The sequence below is a fragment of the Lutra lutra genome, chromosome 17, assembly GCF_902655055.1.
Source record: "Lutra lutra chromosome 17, mLutLut1.2, whole genome shotgun sequence".
NCBI lineage: Eukaryota > Metazoa > Chordata > Mammalia > Carnivora > Mustelidae > Lutra > Lutra lutra.
Window position 1 is genome coordinate 10,068,044 of NC_062294.1, and position 22,997 is coordinate 10,091,040.

At 44.9% G+C, this 22,997-nt stretch overlaps 1 protein-coding gene across 2 annotated transcripts in view; it reads left to right on the forward strand.

Annotated features, from left to right (window-relative positions):
• The window catches only part of ADAMTS18 (ADAM metallopeptidase with thrombospondin type 1 motif 18), a 137,218-nt gene that overhangs the window by 105,933 nt on the left and 8,288 nt on the right, over positions 1–22,997 (forward strand). For both annotated transcript variants that reach the window (XM_047712341.1, XM_047712340.1), the window contains 5 exons: positions 9,804–9,945; positions 12,372–12,498; positions 15,669–15,873; positions 18,980–19,165; positions 20,534–20,746. In XM_047712341.1, coding sequence (XP_047568297.1) covers positions 9,804–9,945; positions 12,372–12,498; positions 15,669–15,873; positions 18,980–19,165; positions 20,534–20,746 — 873 coding nt within the window. The remainder of the gene's footprint in view (positions 1–9,803; positions 9,946–12,371; positions 12,499–15,668; positions 15,874–18,979; positions 19,166–20,533; positions 20,747–22,997) is intronic.

A 22,997-nucleotide genomic window follows, 5' to 3' on the forward strand; every position in this document is an offset into this window, starting at 1 on the left:
GCGGTCTCTGTAAATGTGTGCGTTCACCAGCTCTCCCGGCAGGCTGACACGTGGCGTGGGGGGGTTCAGAACAGAACTGTGACCTTGTGCCGCAGGCCAGGGTGGGGTGGCATTCCCGGGACCTGGAGGGTGGCTGTGTTCTCCGCTAGTGCCAAGAGCAGTTTCTGACTGCTTTCAACAAGGTCACTGAAAATGCTTTAAAATAGATGGGAGTGGCAGGAACGGTGTTGGTCCTCAGGTGGAGTCTCAGCTGTTTGGCTGGTACCCGTCTGGCCCCGGTGGGACAGTCTGTGCTCAAAGGCATGGCCATGGTCACACTGAGGTCCTTAGGGGCAGGCTCTCCTGACCAGAGGCTATGGTCTCCGGATAGGAACGGCCGGTGACATCAGTGTTAGACCACAGGGTCATTAAGAATTTGGACGATCTAAAATCGTGTCTTGAAACAGGGGCAGGTAACCACCGGAAGGTCCGGCAAAGCTGGGCTCATGGACGTGGGACCAGCAGCGTCCACAGAGCCTCATGCTCAGAAGGACTCTGTGTTCGATTTAGTGCTCTGCTGTCACTAACCTGAAATTCTTAATTTTTTAAAGACTTTATTTATTTATTTATTTATTTATTTATTAGTGAGAGAGCATGAACAGGGAGAGTAGCAGAGAGAGAGAAAGAGAAACAGACTCCCTTCCCAGCGCAGGGCTTGATCCCAGGACCCCAGGATCATACCCTGAGCCGAAGGCAGATGCTTAACCAGCTGAGCCACCCAGGTGCCCCCGTATTTTTTTTTTTTTAAACAAGAGGCCTCGTGTTTCACTCTGCATCAGGCCCCATGATTTATGCCGCCGTTCTTTAGGGTAGGATTGATTTTTTTTTTTTTTTAACAAAGTTCTGTTCTCAAGAACAAGGTGAAAGCCTGACCAACAGAGATTCTATTAGCTGGGCAGATGACCTGTTTCCAGAGGATTAACTATTTACAAGCACCAAACTGTGAGAGACACGATGATTGGTGTGTATTCTGCTCTTGGTCACTTCGTTCCTCGATAGGGCAGAGAATACCTTAATTATCCCTGAAAAGCAAATAATACGCTATAATTGGCAAATACTCATCTTTTATGTACTTGGCCTTGATGTCTATTTGTTTAAATAATTACTGCCTTTCAGAGGCCTGTATGAGCTGATATTAGACTCTTAAATCCGCTTTCTGCTGGTTTGTACAAATATTGTTTTTCAGCCTACGTGATTGTGCACACGACTCTGCATGTGACTTTACAGCTACGTAGACATTATAGTCAAGCCTTAAGTCATTTCATTTTTTAAAGTGGAGAATCTTTTATTCATTTATGTGCTCACTGCATGCATTAATGTGTTCAGCAAACAAAATATAAATGATATGTCCTATATGCCACATAATCTTGTGAGTATTTATAGTAAGTTATATAAGTTATTTCTCTTCCTGCTTTGGCTGGCTAAGTAATCTTACTTGATAATATGAAATGGATTAGTTGCCTTCTTGGAATCCAGTCTTCTGTTTGGTGCTGTTCTACAGAAAGCACAAGAATTTTACTCTTCAAATGAACACTTACTTATTCTTGATCTATTCCGAAAACTAGAAAAGGAAGGAAAACTTCCAAATTCATTCTATGAGGCCAGCATTACCTTGTACCAAGACTAGAGGAAGACCCCACTAAAAAAGAGAACTACAGGCCAGTATCTCTGATAGGTAGGCAGAAAAATCTTCAATGAAATACTAGCAAACAGAATCCAACAAAATATTTTAAAAATCAATCACCATGATCAAGTGGGATTTATTCCCGGGTTGTAAGAATGGTCTGATTTTGGCAAATCAATCAACATGATACTTAATATTAATAAAAGAAAGTATAAAACCATCTGATCATTTCAGTAGACACTGAGAAGGCATTTGACAAAAGTACAACCGCCATTCATGGTGAAAACCCTCCACGAAGTAGGTTTAGAGGGAACATGACTCAACATACTAACAAACATATATGAAAAACCCACAGCTAATATCCTCTTAAGGGAGGAAAAACTGAGAGCTTTTCCTCTATGGTCAGAACAAGACAGGAATGTCTGCTCTCACCACTGGAAGTTCTAGCCACAGCAATAAGACAACAAAAGGAAATAAAAGGCACTCAGATCGCAAGACAGAAGTAAAACTTTTGCTATTTGCAGATGACATGGTACTATGTATAGAAAACCCTAAGACTCCCCAAAAAACTGCTAGAACTGATAGGCAAATTCAGTAAAGTCATGGGATACAGAATCAATATTCAGAAATCTGTTACATTCCTATACTCCAGTAATGAAGCAATAGAAAGAGAAATGAAGGAATCCGTCTCACTTAGAATTGCATGAAAAATAGTAAGAGAGGGACTAAGCCTAACCAAAGAGGAAAAGATCTGTACCCTGAAAACTGTAAAATGCTGAGGAAAGAAACTGAAAGTGACAGAAAGAAATAGACACTCCATGCTCATGGATTGGAAGAACAAATACTGTTTAAATGTCTATATTACTCAAAGCAACCCACACATTTAATGCAATCCCTATTAAAGTGCCAACAGCATTTTTCACAGAGCGAGAGTAAACAATCCTAAAATATGTATGGAATGTACACATTTGTATGAAAGGACCCTGAATAGCCAAAGCAATCTTGAGAAAAGCAAAGCTGAAAGCATCTCTATCCTGGACTTCCAAGTTCTATTACAAAACTATAGCGAACAAAACAGTGTGGTACTGGCACAGAAATAGACACATAGGTGAATGGAGCAGAGCAGAAAACCCAGAAACGATTCCACAATTATATGGTAAATTCATCTTTGGCAAAGCAAGGAAGAATATCCAAGGGGACAAAGACCATCTCTTCAACAAATGGTGCTGGGAAAACTGGACCACTTTCTTACACCACACATGAAAATAAATTCAAACTGGATTAAAAACCTCAATGTGAGACCTGAAATCATAAAAATCCTACAAGAGAACATAGGCAGTAACTTCTTTAATACTGTCCATAGCAACATCTTTCTGGGTATATCTCCTGAGGCAAGCGAAACAAAAGCAAAAAACAACAACAACAACAACAAAAAAAACCTATTGGAATGACATCAAAATAAAAAATTCTGCACAGTGAAGAAAACAAAACTAAAGGCAACCTACTGAATGGAAGACGTTTGCAAATGGCATATCCGATAAAGGGTTCGTGTCTAAAATATATTTTAAAGAATCATAGAATTCAACCCCCTAAAACCAAATAATCCAATTAAAAAATGGATAGAAGACATGAACAGACATTTTTCCAAGGAAACATATAGATAGCGAATAGACATATGGAAAGATGCTCCATGTCACTAACCATCAAGGAAAGCCAGATCAAAACTACAATGAGGTATCACCTCACACCAATCAGAATGACTACAACCAACAACACAAGAGACAACATGTGTTGGCGAGGATGCGGAGAAAGGGGAATCTGTATGCACTGTTGGTGGGAATGCAAACTGGTGCAGCCACTCTGGAAAACAGTATGGAGGTTCCTCACAAAGTTAAAAGTAGAGCTACCCTATAATCCAGCAATTGCATGATTATTTACACAAAGAATACAAAAATATTAATTCAAAGGATACATGCACCCCGATATTTACAGCAACATTATCTACAAGAGCTAAATTATGGAAACAGCCCAAGTATCTATCAATTGATGAATGGCTATATAAGAGGTATGTACATCGGATGGACTATTACTCAGCCATAAAAAAGAACGAAATCTTGCCATTTGTAAGGACCTGGATAGAGCTAGAGGGTCTTATGCTAAGTGAAATAAGTCCATCAGAGAAAGACAAATACCGAATGATTTCACTCGTATGTAGAATTTAAGAAACAAAACAAATGAGCAAAGAGAGCAACAGAGAGAAAGAGGGGCAGACTCAGAAACAGAGTCTTACAGCGATAGTCACCAGAAGAGAGAGGAGTGAGCAGGAGTCAAACAGGTGATGGGGTTGAAGGAGGGCACCCGTTGTGATGGGCACCAGGTGTTGTATGGGACTGCTGAATTACTATATTGTATGCCTGAAACTAATATTATACTGTATGTTAACTAGAATTTAAATTAAAAAATTTTTTAATTTAGAAAATTTTGTCCTTCAGAAGATCCTTACATATATCTGTTTGAAGTGTGAGGGAAGGTAGATGGGAAACCCAACATAAAAATTTGCCCCTCTGAAGGGAATAGAAATCCTCAAAGAAAACTTAAATTCTTTTTGTGATTCTGTGGCTTCTTGGCAGAGATTGTCACAAGATACTTTATTAATTAAGTGATGGCTACAAAACTTCTTTAGGGAGTCATGTGATCCGCCCTTCCCCCAACCCACCCCAGATTTCACAGCAGCTTTTGATTTTCCTTTGATTTGACTTGCAGGTTCGAAGGCATTTTGTTTTTCATCCCTTTAGTAACTGTCAGCAAGTGATTTTTAGAATGCTAAAATGGTGCCGGCCTTATCTTCTCTCCTGGAGAATATGGCTTCTCCTCATCCCTAGAGCGCCATGAGCATGAAAACCAGAAGAGGTGATGAGGGAAGCTTAGACCAAGGAAGCCACAGTGGTGACAGGCAAAGTGAGACAGGGTCAGATTGGAGGTCCACTGGACATGAAGAGAATGCCATTTCCTGGTTGACGAGACAGAGGGTGTGAGACCAAGGAGATCAGGGTGCTTCCAACTTTTTACCTTGCCCTGAACAATTGAAAGGACTGGTTGCCGTTACATGGGACTGAGAAGAACAGGGTACCGGGAGGGCAGTCCCGAGTTCACTGTCGTATGTTGATGTGCCTTTTATTTTTATTTTATTTTATTTTTTTAAAGATTTTGTTTATTTATTTGACAGAGATCACAAGTAGGCAGAGAGGCAGGCAGAGAGAGAGAGGAGCAGGCTCCCTGCTGAGCAGAGAGCCCGATGTGAGTCTCGATCCCAGGACCCTGGGATCATGACCTGAGCTGAAGGCAGAGGCTTTAACCCACTGAGCCACCCAGGCGCCCCTTGATGTGCCTTTTAAACATTCAAGGAGGGATGCTTCACAGGCGGCTGAATGTGTGAATATGGACCTCAGAGGATGGGTTTCATCTCCAGCTCTGCTGCCCAATAGGGCAGCCGCTATCCACACATGGTTATTTAAGTTTAGATTTAAATTAAATGCAAAGGTTTACTTAGTCATAGTCGTGTGCTATGTTCAGAAACCGCGTGTGGCTTGTGGCTACCATATGGAGCAACACGGGATTCTAGTCCGCTATCATCGTTGCAGAATGTTCTCTTGGAAAATATGGTGTGGAGTGATGGATTTGGGAATGGGAAGCATGTGAACTGCACTTAAAATCAAAGCACTGGATGAAATCCTATGAAGGCGTGTGTAGAGCTAAAGGAGAGGTCAAGAGGTTGGAGATAATGATAGGAGATAAGGAGGATTCTCCAAAGATGTGAGGAATGAAGTTCTGTGGGGCAGGAAAAGAACTGAGAGAATGGGCTTCGGGTGGCAAACCAGGGAGGAAGTGATCGATTGTGTCTGGTAAGACGAGGCCCATCAACTCTTGGATATGGCAGGACGCCCTTGAGAGCGCGGTTTCAGTGATGTGTTGGGGGCGACGCCTGATCCAGAAGGATCATGGAGGGAGGAGAACAGATACGGAGACAGAGTCAAGACAACTCTCTGAGGGATTTTTACCATAGGGGAAATAGCCTGGTGGAGAACTCAGACTAAACAGGGGCTGGGGTCAGGCGTCGTGGGTGAGAGTAGGAGGGCTGACGTGTATGGGTGCAGATGCAGAAAGAGGTCATGGGGGAGATCATGGAAATTCTCTTCTTGTTGGCGGCACTGATAATTCTCTATGGCTAGCTGTACTGGAGGCTGAGGGACACTTGATATCTTGATTGGCTTTGTTTAATAGTAATGACACTTTAATGTGTCATTTGTTTTCCCTAAGCACATCCTGCTGTTCACAGCAACATTTTTAAATGGTTTTTTAAAATTATTATGTTAGTCACTGTACAGTACATTAGTGTTTGATCTAGTGTTCCATGATTCATTGTTTGCATGTAACTCCCAGTGCTCCATGCACTACGTGCCCTCCTTAATACCCACAACCAGACTCACCCATCCCCCCAGCCCCCTCCCTTCTAAAACCCTCAGTTTGTTTCCCGTAGTCCATAGTCTCTCATGGTTCATCTCCCCCTCTGATTTCCCCCCCCTTCATTTTTCCCTTCCTTCTCCTAATGTCCTCCATGTTATTCCTTATGTCTCACATGTAAGTGAAACAATATGATAACTGTCTTTCTCTCCTTGACTTCACTCAGCAAAATCTCCTCCAGTCCTGACCGTGTTGATGCAAACGTTGGGTATCCATCCTTTCTGATGGCTGCGTAATATTCCATCGTGTCTATGGACCACATCTTCTTTATGCATTCGTCTGGTGACGGGCATCTCGGTTCCTTCCGCAGTTTGGCTACTGTGCACATTTACAGTGAAACCACAATTCGTGTATGGCTTAGGTTCTAGATTCTGTCTAAAAGCTGAAAGTAGAATATATTTTTTCTGCCCACTGAAAGTGTATTAAGCCTCTCCCAAATCATCAGAGCGTCAGTCTTTCACACTCAAAAGGCAAGAACTTCTATTTTCAATTCTTCTCACATTTCAGTTGGGGACCCCTTTGCCCTTGTGGTAGTCAGTCAGGGTCTAGTTTGAATGGCAGACAATGGGGTAGTCTTAGGAAGTAGAGATAAATTAGTGGATTTCTCTATCATGCTTCACACTTGAACATGCGTGTGATACAGCTCCATGTGTTGTAAAATCATCCCGCCTTGTGAGCCTGACAGCTCACTACAACCCCTCACTACCACTCCACTGCCCCAGCATTTTACGGCCACATGTAGGGAGGTGCCCTCTTTTACTCTCTCCCTCTGAGATCTCTGTACAAAGAGATTCCACTTAAAGGGATGCAGCACAAAGAAAACAGAAACCCAAAGTGTTACATACGAGAATACTACTTTAATTAAAGGGGAAATTGAGTTGAAATATCAATGAGCATCAAGATTCTTTTCAGAATGAGGGGCGCCTGGGTGGCTCAGGGGGTTAGGGCCTCTGCCTTCAGCTCGGGTCATGATCCCAGGGTTCTGGGATCGAGTCCCGCATCGGGCTCTCTGCTCTAGCGGGGAGCCTGCTTCCCTCTCTCTCTCTCTGCCTGCCTCTCTGCCAACTTGTGATCTGTTTCTCTGTCAAATAAATAAAATCTTAAAAAAAAAAAAGATTCTTTTCAGAATGAAAATTCTGAATTTTCTGAGTTGTATGACATAGCCATAAAATTATATGACATATCTGAAAATTCTGAGTTGTATGACATAACTATAAAAAGAAGAAAAAGACTAGAAAGATCTTCAAAAGTAAGACTTCTAGGACCTTGATTTTGAGGTTTCCCTGAGTGACTAAGGAGAACTTGGCATTTGTCCGCCTTAATGGTAGTCACCGGTTGTGTTCTGTTTTGGATGGGGGCGCGGGGAGCAAAGACCCATCTCTCAGCATGCTGGCTGTTTCTGGGAGGCACCAAGTGTTTGTACTGTTGTACAAATACTTGCAAATGATGGTCGTACCACGGAATCTTCAGAGTAAGGCATAATCCTGGAGATGCTAAAACTAGCAGCGAAGTGGAAACCATTCTGTAGCATCCTGGGCAGTGGTTGGTATAATGAACAGCTACCACCCACCCAGCTCTGATTGAAGAGGGCTCTCACCAGACAGGGAAAGAGCCAGGGTTGCCTATTTTTAACTGGAAATCTGCTTTGCTTTGGGGGCACAAATGCCAGTCCTAGTGGTAAAGATTTTTCCACAAGACTCATGGGCCAGGAGAGAAACAGCTACTTATACTCATGTTTGAGATTGCAAGAAGGAAAAAAAGAAAAGCAGTACTTAAGAGTGCATCAGGAAGGGAGGCAAGCAATGTTTGCCTGCACCAGAAACAAGGTGATAGACTGCGGTATTCAGGCAAATTTTGTTGGTGGCCCTACATTCTATTTTAAGCTTTTTTTTTGCCAGTCATCTGTGTGATCTTGTACAAGTTCTTTCGTGTTGGTTTTTTTCCAATGAAAAAATGAGCAACTGCATTGTAGAGTTATTATAGGACTGGTTTGAGATAATGCCTAGAAAGTGTCCAGCAGAGGGCCTGACATGTGGGACGTGACAGTAAATGATGGCTCTTATGTTAGTGGCCAGACCTTATAGGGTCAGATTTATGCTAAGTCCTTGTCCTTTTTTTTTTTTTTAGTTTTTATTCAAATTCCAGTTAGTTCATATACAGTGTAATATTAGTTTCCGGTGTACAGCATAGGGATTCAGTACTTCCATACATCACCCCATGCTCAGTCCCATCCCCTGTTTCTGGTAACATCCCCTCTCTGGTAACCCTCAGTGTCTTCTCTGGAGTTAAGACCCTGTTTCTTGGCTTGCCCCCCTCTCTCATTTTCTGCCCTTTGCTCATTTGTTTCTTCAGTTCCACGTGTGAGTGAAATCATACGGTATTTGTCTTTCTCTGACGGACTTACTTCATGTAGCACAAGACTTTCTAGCTCAGTCCATGTCCCTGAAAATGGCAAGATTTCATTTTTTTTTTAATGGCAGAGTAACACTCCACTGTATATGCATACACCATCTGTATCCATTCATCTGTTGATGGACACTTGGGCTGTTTCCATAATTTGGCTCTTGTAGATAACGCTGCTATAAATATCAGGGTGCATGTATCCCTTTGAATTAATATTTGTGTATTCTTTGGGTAAATAATAGTGCAATTGCTGGCTCATAGCTCTACTTTTAACTTTTTGAGGAGCCTCCATCTGTTTTACAGAGTGATTCTACCAGCGTGCATTCCCACCAACAGTGCATAAGGGTTCCCCTTTCTCTGCAATCTCGCCAACACCTGTTGTTTCTTGTGTTGTGGATTTGAGTCATTCTGACTGGTGTAAGGTGATATGTTGTAGTTTTGATTTGGATTTCCTTGATGATCAGGGATGTTGAGCATCTTTTTATGTATCCTAAGTTCTTTCAAGATTAAATCCATTCCAGTATATATATTACCAACCCCTACTTCTGATCCTGTTTCTTTTGGTCTTATCTGTTCATCATGGTATAAAATCGACAGACACATTCTCTTTGGACAGATTCTCTTTGAAAATCCTACTGGAAACCTGCCTGGATTTTATAATTGATGATAGGCAACTCTAAGTGGGGTATTCTGTGGTTTTTGGAGTGCCTCCCTCGTGCCCAGCTTCTACTGGCACCCAGGAGAAGGACTAAATTGTGGCCCAGGATAAATCTTAAAAATATATATATGGAGATTCAGTTTCAACATTATCTGTGAGGCACCACTGTGTGTTAGTACCATGCTAGGCTTTCAAGTTTAATCGGAAGGTTGAGACCTCATAATATAACCTTATTTCCTTCAATATATTGTAAAAAAATTTCTTTTTGCTTTATTAATGGATATACATAGACTTGATGGTTGTGGGCTTACGGCAAATGTCAAGTCATGTTTCCCTATTTAACGTCCATCTACTCACAGCTTTGATGGTAGGGAAATAAACATTTTAAAGTATCTAGGGAAATCTTGAACTCAACATAGAACATACTTGGGAACAATGGCATGAGCCAACTTTAAGGTCGAAATGTCATAAAAATATCTTAAAAATGTTCGGTGAGATTTCTGGAATTCCAGGGTCTGACCTGTCCCTCTACCTCTGGCTTGTGTCTACGCTGTCCAGGTCCTGATGCAAGGCAAAAATCCGGGCATAGCTTGGAAGTATGCACTTCCCAAGGTCACGAATGGAACTCAGCCGGCCTCAAAAAGGCAAAACCACGCCTGGACCACAGTGCAGTCCCCGTGCTCCGTCTCTTGTGGTGGAGGTAGTTGATTTTCCAATTCTGCCTTCCAAGTCTCTTCTCAGAACAGGTTCTGCAATCTCAGACCTCTTTAAATGGTATGATTTAAATAAGCAACAGAAGAACTGTCTTTTAGGGGACCCATCCCTGTAAAAAGCAAATATTAGTTTCCTCTTTAAGGATTTTCCTGTGGAGAAAGGCTCTGAGTCTCAGAAAATTCCAGTCATTCATAACCAGGACTCACAACTCATCTATCTGAATTTATGGGGAGGGGGGGAATAGACAAAAATATCTATTTATATTTTTCTTTTCAGCTTGCAGTTTAGTATCTCCCTGTGCTGACTTTTGTTACGGTAAGACCCGCCCACTGAGGCTTGTGGTAGGCAGGGTCAAAACCAGCGAGAACAGGCACGAGGCAAACATAAGTGTCTGTGTTGTGTCACTCCATCCCCTCAGGGGCAAGGCTAGCAGAGTCTCTCTCAGGAGGGAAGTGTGGTAGATCTGAGAAATCACCCTCCTGAGGTTGGGAAAACAACAGCCATCTTCTCAGTGAGCAGAGGGCAAGCATTTTATTTAGATCCAGAAATTTCCTATATTTCTGTGTAAGTCCGTCTTTGTTACCCTTGCCCCTATGAGAAGAAGAATGAAAGTCTATAAACAGATCCATAAAACTGAAGCATGGAGGCCGGTCACTCATTTTCTCATTACCGAGCCTCTGGTGACAGTGGGTCTCCCAACTGTGTCCATCCCCCTGAGCACAATGGGGCATCTTGAACCAGACACAGAACAGAAATAGAGAAAATGAAGAAATTCTTTGGTCTGTAAGGCTTCCTCGGGTGCTCATGCTAATTAAAAAAATATAAGGAAAGACTTCTTTTTTAAATATATTAGATACTTGAGAAGTAATACATTTTTACAGAAATAGGTAAAGGGGATTAATGGGTGTGGTGCAAAAACAATGAATACTGTTACGCTGAAAAGAAATAAAATAATAAAATCGAAAAAAAAAAGTACATGTATCATGACAAGCCCCAAGTAATGTATAACATTGTTGCATCATTATGTTGTACACCCGAAACTAATACAACACTGTATGTTATATGGAAAGAAAAGAAGAAAATGTGAAATTACTGAAAGAAGTAATACATTTTTAGTAGTTCACATTTTAAAGGCAATATGCCATGCAGAAGAAAAAAAATTTACCCTAATCCTTGAATCAGCACATGCCAACATGGATACTTTTGTCTGTGTCATTCTATTACTTTCTTATGCAAATGTAACAACACGTGTGTTAGATGTTCTCATTTTGTATTCTTTTTTTTAAGGCACAGAAACCATTCTATCCATACGTGTTTATAATGCACTCTTTTTCACTTAGTCTTAAATTACAAGCAGTTTTTCCTATATTAAATGCTCTTTGAGATCATTTGGAATAACTTTGTGGAATTCCAGGGAGAGCCCAGTTCCTTGGGAAGGAGAGATTCAGTCCATTTGCCACTTAGCACAAATGAGTCCAACCAGAGGGAGGATGCTGGAGAAGAGCATTGTGGGATCCTCCCTCTTCCCTTGATGTAGCTGTCCCTTCGTGTGACTCGCAGAACGGAGTGTATCCGAGGCATAGGAGAAGGAGAGTTCAAATGAATAAATGCTCTGGAAGTAAACAATTAACTTGAGGGAATCCCAGTGTTTGTATGTGCCTCCTCCAGGCAGACCTCCCTCAACCTAATCGTTATCACAGGAGGGACTTTTCATTGTTTCTCAGATTCAATTTTAAGGAAAGGTACCATGTAAATATAAACCAACAGAATTCAAAGAGGAGGCAGCATTCCTATTTGGAGAGCCGACAGACAAAATTATTCACACACATAAAAAATATGTGCCTCTGATAAGTCCGGAGACGAACACTGCAAACCAGGCATTAAGTACCATTAAAGCAAAAAACCGGAAGCCCCAAGTCCTAGCTGACAAGTATGATTCCGTATTCCGAGTTCAGCTCTTTGTTTATATCGACTTCTCGTGGAAGTAGAAGATGCTTCGTGGAAAAGCAGGGTGTTAGAGTTTCCATTTACGAATGGTTTTTCTTTGAAGAACATTTTCCAATAGACAGCTGCAATGTGAGTTCAGGTTTGTGGGATGTGCCCCTGTATAAACACCCTGTTTTCCAAAGGTTGTGTTAATCACTTCATGGTTCAAGAATCCGCAGTGGTCTTGAAACTGAAGAAGCTACATATTAAAATTATTAGAATATGAAAACTATTATCTCGGTGGTGGAGGGATGGGATTCAAATTAGTTGCAGATTTTTATCAAACGGAGGTGTTCTCAACACCCTATTTGGATTCCATACCTTAAGTTAAACATCAGAGTCCTGGTAAGTCAGAAGCTGCCTTTGGAACTGAAATTGAATTGGTTATCTGTAATTTTCACTTTGTAACTTTCGATGTCTTACTAGGTTACATAAGTGTAAAGGCCGTTTGCTTACGAGATCAAAACACTCAAGTCAGTTCCTCATTCTGCAATGCAAGAACCAAGCCAGCAACTGAACCCAAAATATGCAACGCTTTCTCCTGCTCTGCTTAGTAAGTCATCTGGAAATTTCTTTCTGGTTATATTTGTGCTTGTATGCTCTCCTTGTTGATATGAGAAAATTAAAACCCACTGCCAGTGCTTCTACTTACAAGTGACCCAGAGAGAGAGAGAAAAAATGCCCAAAAAAAGTAACAGAAAAGAAGACAGTTGAGGTTACAATATATAACTGGGAAAACACAGATTTCCTTTAGACATTCATTTGACTCCAGCTAAGCAAACCTAACCTTGGGATTTAAAGGTGCTTTTTTAAAATTTTTGTTTTGTTTTGTTTTTTAATCTTTACATAAAGCCTCCTCTGAATTAAATCAGACAGATTTAAATAATACAAAATCCCATATTAGTTAAATTGACATGTGGTTGTTTGCCTAACTTTCATATAGTCATCCAAGAATTTAAAAATCATAATACTATGCAGACCGTGAAACCCCAAATGCAAATTACACAGTAGCAAGACACAAAATGAAAAGAAAGAGGTAGAGGCCAAGGGGTAATCCGCTTCTGATGATGGCACTCTATGGGGAGCTCAGCGGGTGTGTTTTGGGGATGGATTTTAGCCACACTATTGTTTGAACACTAATTTTAAGTAATCTGCCCAGCCGAATGGAGTCTTGTGTGTGATTGATGTTCTGCCAGATGTATTTATAGAGAATCAACAGAGTTTCTTCTAAAGCAGTGCTGTGTTCCCTAATGTCTCAGATCATCTTAATAAGTAGTGTTTGCTTTGGGGTGATGCAATTATATTGCACAATCTTCTTATGCACAGATACTTTTTGCTTGTCATAGTGCAGTTGTCCTCATTGTCTGGGGCTTCAGCTACTCACCAATCCATCTGCCTGGTCGTCCACCTCATTTTTCTCCAAGAATCTGGAACTACCTGTGTCCTGAACACAAAGAGGAGAAAGAAATCTGGTGGGCTTCCATGGATTTTCCCATTTTGCTAAGAAATATCTGGTTCTAAAAAATGCCCAGTGGCTCTAAGACTGATTACCAACCGGTGTTATGGATGCTTGTGGAGTAATGTCTTCTTCAGAGGGGGTGTGTGTGTGTGCGTGCATGTGCGTGCGTGTGTATGTGTAATCGTGAGTGTTCTTGAATGGCTAGCTGATGTTTTGCCTCCTTCCCATTGTTGATTATTTCTGCCAAGCCAAGAAACGGACCCCATTCATACATCCATCCTTGGAAAAGGAGGGAGCCTAGCTTGTGCCCGACTTCTAGAACTTCCGTGATGACCCTGTGTAGAAATGAGACTCTTCAGTAACCAGTTACTGGCTATTTAAAAGCAGAACAGCCCTCACAATGGCGGCAGGGCTGGAGCCGCGACACGGCAGGCTCTGTTGTTCCCTTCCTTTCTTCTCTACCTTATCATTCACATCTTTGTATTTTCTGTTGGAACAATGGGACCTTCAGGGACTGTTGTCCCCTAGACATGGACTGGAAATAAAGTCTTAGGTTATTCGAGTTAGAAGGACAAAGGAGTCCATGCCATCTAACTCCATTATCTTTCCAAGCAACAGGCATGTCATAGGCACCTACTGGATACCAGCCTTCGGCTGACAGTAGGGATCTGGAAAACTTGTACTTGGTGCCACGTGAACTCACAGTCAAGAGCAAAAGAGGGGTGCATAAGGAAATAATTGAGAGGTGGTGAGATAATGCGCTATGAAGAGGTCTTGTGTAAAAAAGCCAGGGCAGGGGGGATGGACAGTGTAGGAACTGGGCTCTGAAATGGGATTGATAGGGACTGAGGACAGATGGGGAGTGAGCCCAGGGCTCAAGGGTGTGGAACCATGCCTGGCATACAAAAGGTCTACCTGCTGTGCTCTTCTGTATTTTAATGGACTCATATTTGTTGCATGAAGGAAAAACTTGAATTGGGTAGACAACGATGCCATCTTTACAGGAAAATGGTGAAACTAATAATGTCAAAATACGAAGTATATTTTCTCTGCATCTTATAAGACACAAATAATTACAAAAATAAGGAATTACTCTATTTTGCATTCTTTTTCTTGAGGAGAAAATGGATCATGTAGTGTTTTAGAACCAAATCATCTAGAACTCACGTGCCACATTCTCTGGACAAAAGGAAAGGATTTTAACTTCACACATCAGGCTGGTGGGGGAAACTGGGGGAGAAAATTATAGGACTGGTAAAGGTGGCAGAAATGCAAAGGTAAAACAAAAATGTATTTGGTCTCAGTGAGATTGTGTTTCTTGAAATGAGATTTAGAATACTGGTAAACCAAGGTCAGTCTCAGACATCACCCCTGTGACTGAAACGCATAAGGTCATCTAGGGGAGGGAAGGAGTCTCATTAATGCCAGGCCTTCCAATCCTAGAGTATCTACTGGTCAAATGCAGTTGCTGGAAAGGATTAGTGGGTCTCACTGCCTCACCCTCACATGCACACCAAGTCTCAGAGCACCGTGAAAACTGGGGTCTGGCGATCTTTTAATAAAGAACGTGAGGTTGTGTGTCTAACTCATCCATAAAGTTGAAGAGTAAGCAGAGTAGTTGGGGGAACTTCCTCCTTAGAGTTTCTGTAGGACCAACTGCTGAGTGAGGCCTTCCCTCCTGCAGGCCTGTGTGATGCGTGTGCACCCCGCCCCCCCCACCCTCCCGTTCCCTCCCCTCTTTCCCTCCCTTTCCCTCCCCCATTGATCATTCTTCCCTCAGTCTCATTACTGCACTTTGTATTAACGTCCCTTATAGCAACCATCCCATAGGGTTGTCCGTTTGTGTTCACACAGCCATCTCGTCACTGTGTTGTAGGCTCCTTAATGGAAAGAACATTGCCTTGTTCATTTTTCCAATCCCGATGCCGAGGAGAGTCCCTGGCACAAAGCGAAGATCCCAGTAGATCTGGCCGAATGAATGACTTGCTCGGGCTTCCAAATGGCACATGTTTCCTCCCTTGCAGAGAGCAGGAACGTGTTTCTGCCCAGAATCGGGTGGTGATTAAATGTGACTCCCCCTCACTGGACCACATCCGCATGGGCTTCAAAACCCGGACAAGAGTAATTACTAGGCATCGCCCTTATCGGTTCTAAAATCGATCGGAGGCTTTCAACAGGTGGTTAAAGCTTTTGCAGTCACTGCGGTGGAAGGGAGGTTGCCAGGCCACAGCCTCACTGGAAGTAATCTTGTTTTTCACTCCAAGCTGGAAGCCGGGCGAGTGGAGCGAGTGCAGCAGGTCGTGTGCGGGGGGCCAGCAGAGCAGGAAGGTCCAGTGTGTCCAGAAAAAGCCCTTCCAGAAGGAGGAAGCCGTGTTGCATTCGCTCTGCCCAGTGAGCACCCCAACGCAGGTGCAGGCCTGCAATAGCCATGCCTGCCCCCCCGAATGGAGCCTTGGGCCCTGGTCTCAGGTAAGACTTGGGAGTCATGAGTCTTGTTCCTTCTGGGACAAAGATGGTGGCAAAAATGGGGGTGGTGTCCTGGCTCCCATGAGGCCCTCCACCCTTTGTGCTTTCCCGGGAGTTACACGGAGTCCATGTGATGAGGCAGTTCAGCTTGTATCTGTGTGTGTGATGTTTATGCGTCCTGCGGGTCGGGAAGCCCGGCCCCACACTCAGTCTTCCTTAGAAGTCTAGGAAGGAGAGCATGGGGGCCACTGGGGCTAGACTCACGAGCACAGCTAGAAGGGATGTGAATGGGGGTGGGCAGGCCAGCGGAACGGCTGCTGAATGCTCCAGAGCAAACAGAAATATAAGGAAGGTGGTGCGGAATGACAGTCACTCTTGCTTCAGGGGGAGAGCGCTGTGGCGTCTGAGGGATCCAGAGGGGACTGGGGCACAAAGTTTGCTGCCTTCACAAACGCTCGGTGAAAGGTAGAAAGTGATGAAGTCAGAAGAGGCACAGACCTACCCACCCTTCACAGCTCCGAGGGGGTCAGTGGGTCACTGGGGGCTGGGATGCTCAGGGGTCCTCTCAGATGGCATTTGTCCCTGTCCTAACACGGGGGAACAGTGCTGCGGGCATCTGTTTGGGGGAGAGAAACATGCTCCAGTGTCGGGGATGGCTCCCCGAAACAGAGATTTATCTGGTCCAAGATGTGCTGACGGTGACAATTCTGCTCCATGGGAGCCCAGCCTCTGCTAAACCGTGGAGGTCAAGCCGGTTGGATGGAACCCTCACAAGGATGCGGGGGTTCCGTTGCCTGAGCTGGGACGACCACATTCCTACGTGCTTTCCTTTAGGGAACATTATCCTGGAGCATTGAATTCTTTTTTATATTTTTTAAGTGTTTTTTTTTTTTTTAATTTATTTTCAGAGAGATAGAGCACAGGTAGGCAGAGAGTCAGGCAGAGGGAGAAGCAGGCTCCCCACTGAGCAGGAAGTCCAATGCAGGGCTCGATCCCAGACCCTGGAATCATGACCTGAGCTGAAGGCAGATGCTTAATGACTGAGCCACCGAGGTGCCCCTCGGAGCATTGATTTCTGATTAAGGATAGCTGTGTACTGTCACATCCCCAACAGAATTCAGATTAAGGCTTTTGTTTTAATTATAGGACATGGGATTTTTTTGAAGGTTACAACTCTGTTAGAGGAATAAGGAGCTAGCAGTGGGAGAGAGTATTTTTGACATGCATTGGTAATGCTTTAAAATGAAGAAATAGGGTGCCTGGGTGGCTCAGATGGTTAAGCATCTGCCTTCAGCTCAGTCGTGATCCCATTGTCCTGGGATGGAGCCCCATGTTGGGCTCCCTGCTCAGCTGGGAGCCTGCTTCTCCCTCTCCCTCTGCCCCTCCTCCACTTGTGCTCGCTCGCTCTCTTTCTCACTCCTTTTCAAATGGATAAAATCTTTAAAAAAAAAAAAAAAAAACAAAAATAAAATGAAGGAACATATTTATATCAGAAGGTCGAACTGAATAGGATATAGGGTTATGTTTGATCTCTTTCTCTGCAGGTAGGGAAGTCTACTTTACAAGAGGAAAGAAAATTCACGAGGTTATTTTAGCCAAATGTGTGTGGTAGGCAAGGGGGAAAGAATTAGGGGACGCAGCAGTTCCAAATGTGACCTCATGAAATGGAGTTTGCCCCAGATCAGACATGGAAATATCTTAAGAGAGTATTTTGTGTCCTTAGTTTTTTGTATATTTCATTATTGTTTACTAAGACCAAATGTGTCCCTTTGGGAACATCTTCATGACAAATCTGAAAGGAGTCCCTCAAAATTTGTTACCTCAATTTGTTTTTAGAGACCATGTCTCTCAAACCCTCTGGGAAGCAATTTTAAAATATTTGATCATTCTTAAAAAATAAATATATAAATAAATAAATTTAAAAATAGGGGGAAAGACCCAGAAAAACATAAAATAAGAATTCTATTGAATGGGGTCAACCACCTAGAATCTTGAATGAACGATGATATGCGTCAGTGGTATACCTCCCCATCTGATATGCCCAAATCTGTCTGCCTGTCTCCGCTTCATGACAGCTGCCTGATTGATCTGGGTCAAGTTCTCTAAGTTCTCAGGTGGCCCTTCTGGAGAATGGGACGACAGCAGGGATCTCAGAGGGTTGGTAGAAGGTTGTGGACACAAGTCAACACGCATGCTTCATCACATGGAAAGCCATTAAATCTGCTGCTGTGGTTCGCAGATTATGGCAGTATTGTCCCTGTCATCCCTCTCCCTTCAGGGTGTGAACAGCCAGAAGTCCTGTTGTTCTCAGAGGAGGCTTGCAGTTGTGCCCAGATGTTTGCATGTTGACCAAGAGCCAAGGCAAGAGGGTCACATCTCATATGACCCTTCTGCTCAGAAACCAAGGCTGGGGAGGGGGGCGTGTCCCTTGAGGGCAGACCTGGAGCCAACAGCTTCCAAGTGACTCTGACCAGTTTTCAACCGCTCATCTGAAAGTCGGGAGGTTCCCCCCCCAACCCTGTCTGTCTGACAGAGTCCTGGGGAAGGGCAACAAAGTAAGAGCGCGGGGGTGACTGTCCCAACACACGGGTTCATTCCGACATTGACCGAGTGCTTTGCCCACCCCCCAGGCAGCAGATCGTAAGAAGAACTGGAGAACTCCACCCCTTTTTATCAAGGTCACGGTCTCTCGCTCTTACACGTGTACATCTGTTTCTATTACGCTTCCAGCAGATGCACAGTAAGCCTCCTTAGCAAGTGCCCAGACCAGCTCTGCCTTGTGCCAGAGCATGAGCCACTGCTGGACCCAGAGAGCAGGCATGTAGCATTCTCCCAGGAACCATGCGCGCCCTGGAGAGAACCTCGTCTCCGGCCCCGGGGCAACCAGCAGCCCCTGGGCATTCCGATGCTGAAGGGGAAGGCTAACCTGCATTTAAGGCCTCAGAGGGAAGAAACATTTCTCCTACTGTCTGCACGGGATTTTACCAGCCATTTGGTTTTAAAGCTTAAGAAGAATTTGTTGAATACCTCATTTATACGCTCTCAGCGTTCACCTGGAGGAGAATCATTTGGAACAAGCAGGCAAATGACCTTTTTCCCCCATCTCCAGTGTTCCAAGAGCTGCGGGCGAGGGGTGAGGAAGCGTGAAGTCCTTTGCAAAAGCTCCGCCACCGCAGAGAATGTCCCAGAGACCCTGTGCTCCAGCAGCCCGAAGCCAGAGGCCCAGGAGGGCTGTGTGCTGGGACGATGCCCCAGAAACACCCGGCTGCAGTGGGTCGTCTCTTCCTGGAGTGAGGTAGGAGTTGAGAGTTGGTACTACTGGGTTGTGGGTTCGAACGCTCCGTTCACCCGCTGGTGCCCAGATGCTCAGGCCTCCTTCCTGATCCACACACACAGGTGCCGACTAATGATCCATTCTTCCCGCCTCACCTTTCCCCAAACCCCGCATGAAGCACCCATCGCACTGAGCAGGCCCGTGCCTGGGCGTGAAAGTGCACAACTACCCCCTGCGTGTGTAGGGCACCTCGGGGAGGGTGTGCAGAGTGCTGCAGTGTGTGGGGGTCCGTGATGCCACAGGGGAGTTTGGGGTCTCCCAGCCCTGCCACCAAGAGGCGTCTCTGTCAGGAGAGACTTTCTAGGGAGCGCGAGTCGGAAGGATGAACAAGAACTGGGCAAGGATGGGGTCAGGGAAGCCTGTTCCAGATGGAAGGTGTGCCCCGGACCAGGGTGAGGGGAGAGAGGATGACACAACCAGCACAGTGGGGTGAGGGGCGGTAGAAGCTGAAAAACCTCATCGAACCCCGGTGTCAGGGCCACTTAGGACCCAGAACAATCTAGCATAAAGCAGTCAGCCCTTAGGACAGGCGAGGTATGCGCACAAGGAGGTTGCTGTGATGGGGACGAGAGAGGAGTGTTTCGGGAGTGGAGAGAAGCAGAATCTTGAGTTCCTAAGGAGGCCACTGCCACCCTCGGGCATATGTGGGTGGAGGGGAGAGGACGCTGTGAAGACGTCTCCTGGATCTATGCTTGGGAAGCTCGGGTGCATGCCCAGCCAGAGGAAATGTGAGACGAGGAGCCCAGCCTGAAGTCTGCATCAGTAACTGGTGGGACGAGGTCTCTGCCGGGAGGAGATCGCAGTTCGGGGAGGAAAACGGGCCAGGACGGGGGTCAACAGTGGGGTCGGTGCGGTGCAGCAGGAGCAGGACTTCTGGCCCAGCAGCCCCTGGGTCTGGCCATCCGTGTCCTTTGATTCTGCCTAAATGATAAGTAACATACACAGCAGCACGTCCACCTCCCTTCCTACCCCTTTTCTGTGAGACGTTAGAGCCTGATGGCTAAATGCGTGGGTCAGTCAGACTTACCCCATTTCCCTGCAGTATTCACTGCGGGTAGGACCTTGAGCTAGCCACTTAACAGCAGAGCCTCGCTGCCGGACGGTGCCCCATTTTATTTCTGGTGCTGATAAGCTCTGAGACGTGGGGACAGTTACTCGAATTCTCCAGCCTTTGGTTTCTTCGCAGCAGCAGGAGGGACGCGGTCGCTGGGCCTTTAGGGTCACACGTGGTTGACCTGCCGTGATCCCATTCCTAGATCGTCCCGCGTCTGCTCAGCACGCTTGACCGTGGGGCTCTGCACACCTAACGCCTCCCTTCTCGGCTCCTAGTGCTCGATGACCTGCGGCCTGGGCGTGAGGAGGAGGGAGATGAAATGCAGCGAGAAGCCCTTCCAGGGAAAGCTGATCACCTTCCCGGAGCGAAGGTGCCGCAGTATTAAGAAACCAAACCTCAACTTGGAAGAAACCTGCCAGCGAGGGACCTGCCCCGCCCGCCGCGGCTTCGGCGTGGCCGCTGGGTGGTTCCCATCCCCGTGGCAGCAGGTGAGTGCGGGCGGACCTCCGTGACATTCCCAGAACGGGGGCAGCCCCCCCCCCCCCGCCAAGGACCCATCCAAAGGTCAACAAGAGAAGCTCAGGTTCAGGAGACCTCACGATCTCGGGGAGCTGCGCCACCTGTGTGGCCCGGGCTGCTTCCATCACCTGGGAGCTCCAGCTGTCACAGCTGGAAAACCAAGACGCTACCCAAGAGCTCATCTCTTCACACGCACCTACGGTAACATAAAGCACCTAGACCAGACTGGTCCCATGGCCCCAGCGGTTCACTCTGGCTGCTGCCCTCAAGATCCCCGGGAGCCTCCTGTATTCTAGAAACACGACTCTTCGTCTTGACACCTTTGGTTTTTACGTCCAGTTGCTGAATGACGTAGTAGCCGGCATTTATGGAAGCCGCCTTGTTTGTGGGTACATCTGTGCCTGTTCTGTAGAGGAGGCAGGGAAAGCTCGGCTTGGGGCAATTCAGGCAGGAAACCCCCCGGCCCCTAAACACATCAGAGGTTAGAGGCACCCTTTTTCTCAGAAGACTCCCGTGAAAATTTTGGTTAAAGTTGCTTGGGTCTGATCGGCGAGGTTGGCGTGTGAAGCAGAGTCTGGGAGAGAAGCCGTGTTGTGTCCTCACCCTTCCCGAGCAGCAGAGGTCACGGAGCTCTTTACAGAACTTGCCAGCTCTGGAGGGGTGCTGCCCACCCCGTGACAGACACAGGGGCTGGGTTGGGGCATGTGCGAGCACAAAGGTAGGTCTGTAGATCCGTGTCTCTGTAAGTAAACGTACATACACACAGTGTAGAATGTGTGTGTTTATAGGCATGCATATGTTTTTTTAATTAACATATAATGTATTACTTGCCCCCAGGGTACAGGTCTGTGAGCCCTCGGTCTGACGCACTTCACAGCACTCACCATAGCACATTCCCTCCCCAGTGTCCCTCACCCAGCCATGCTATCCCTCCCCTCACCCCAGCAACCCTCAGTTTGTTTCCTGAGATTGAGTCTCTTATGGTTTGTCTCCTTCCCTGGTCCCATTTTGGTTTTTTCCCTCCCTACCGCCACCACCCCCCACCCTGCCTCTCAAATTCCTCATATCAGAGATTCATAAGATAATTGTCTTTCTCTGATTGACTTATTTTGCTCAGCATAATACCTTCTAGTTCCATCCACACCATTGCAAATGGCAAGATTTCATTTCTTTTGAAGGCTGCATAGTATTCCATTGTGTATATATACCACATCTTCTTTATCCATTCATCTGTTGACATCTAGGTTCTTTCCATAGTTTGGCTGTTGTGGACATTGCTGCCGTGAACATTGGGGTACATGTGCCTCTTTGGATCACTACATTTGTATCTTTGGGGTAAATACCCATTAGTGCTGGGTGATAGGGTAGCTCTATTTTCAACTTTTTTAGGAACTTCCATGCTGTTTTCCAGAGTGGCTACAGGAGCTTAACACCTGTCATTTCCTGACTGGTTAATTTTAGCCATTCTGACTGTGGTGAGGTGGTATCTCACTGTGGTTTTGATTTGTATTTCCCTGATACCGAGTGATGTTGAGCACTTTTTTATGTGTCTGTTGGCCATCTGGATGTCTTCTTTGTAGAAAGTGCATGGCTTCTGCCCATTTCTTGATTGGATTATTTGTTCTTTGGGTGTTGAGTTTGATAAGTTCTCTATAGATTTTGGATACTAGCCCTTTGTCTGATATGCCATTTGCGAGTATCTTCTCCCATTCTGTCCGTTGTCTTTTGGTTTTGTTGACTGTTTCCTTTGCTTTTGCAAAACCTTTTGATCTTGATGAAGCCCCAGTAGTTCATTTCTGCATGCATACATATTTGTAAGTACACATACATACACATGTATAAATGTCTAAAATGTGTATGTGTGTGTGTGTATTGGGAGAAGATCTGAGAACTAAGCCATGAAGAAAAGCAAAGGAAACCAGTGTGATTGTGTATCCCTAATCAGCTAGACTCCAAAACCAAACCTCATATGTTTTCCATCCCTGCCTGTTTTCCCCTCCCAGATACCAGTCCCTATAACGATGCTTGTCCCTAGATAAACACTTCACCTATCTGCACTAAGAACAATGTAACGCATTTTTAAAAGCAAAACAAAAGATAATCCATGTATAGGTTTTTTTTTCCTGATATTTCATTTGGTACAAAATATATGTCTGAGGGGAAAAAAAGGTGATAGTCCTTGTTAGTCATCTATTTTTGTTGTTGTTTTAATGGAACAGC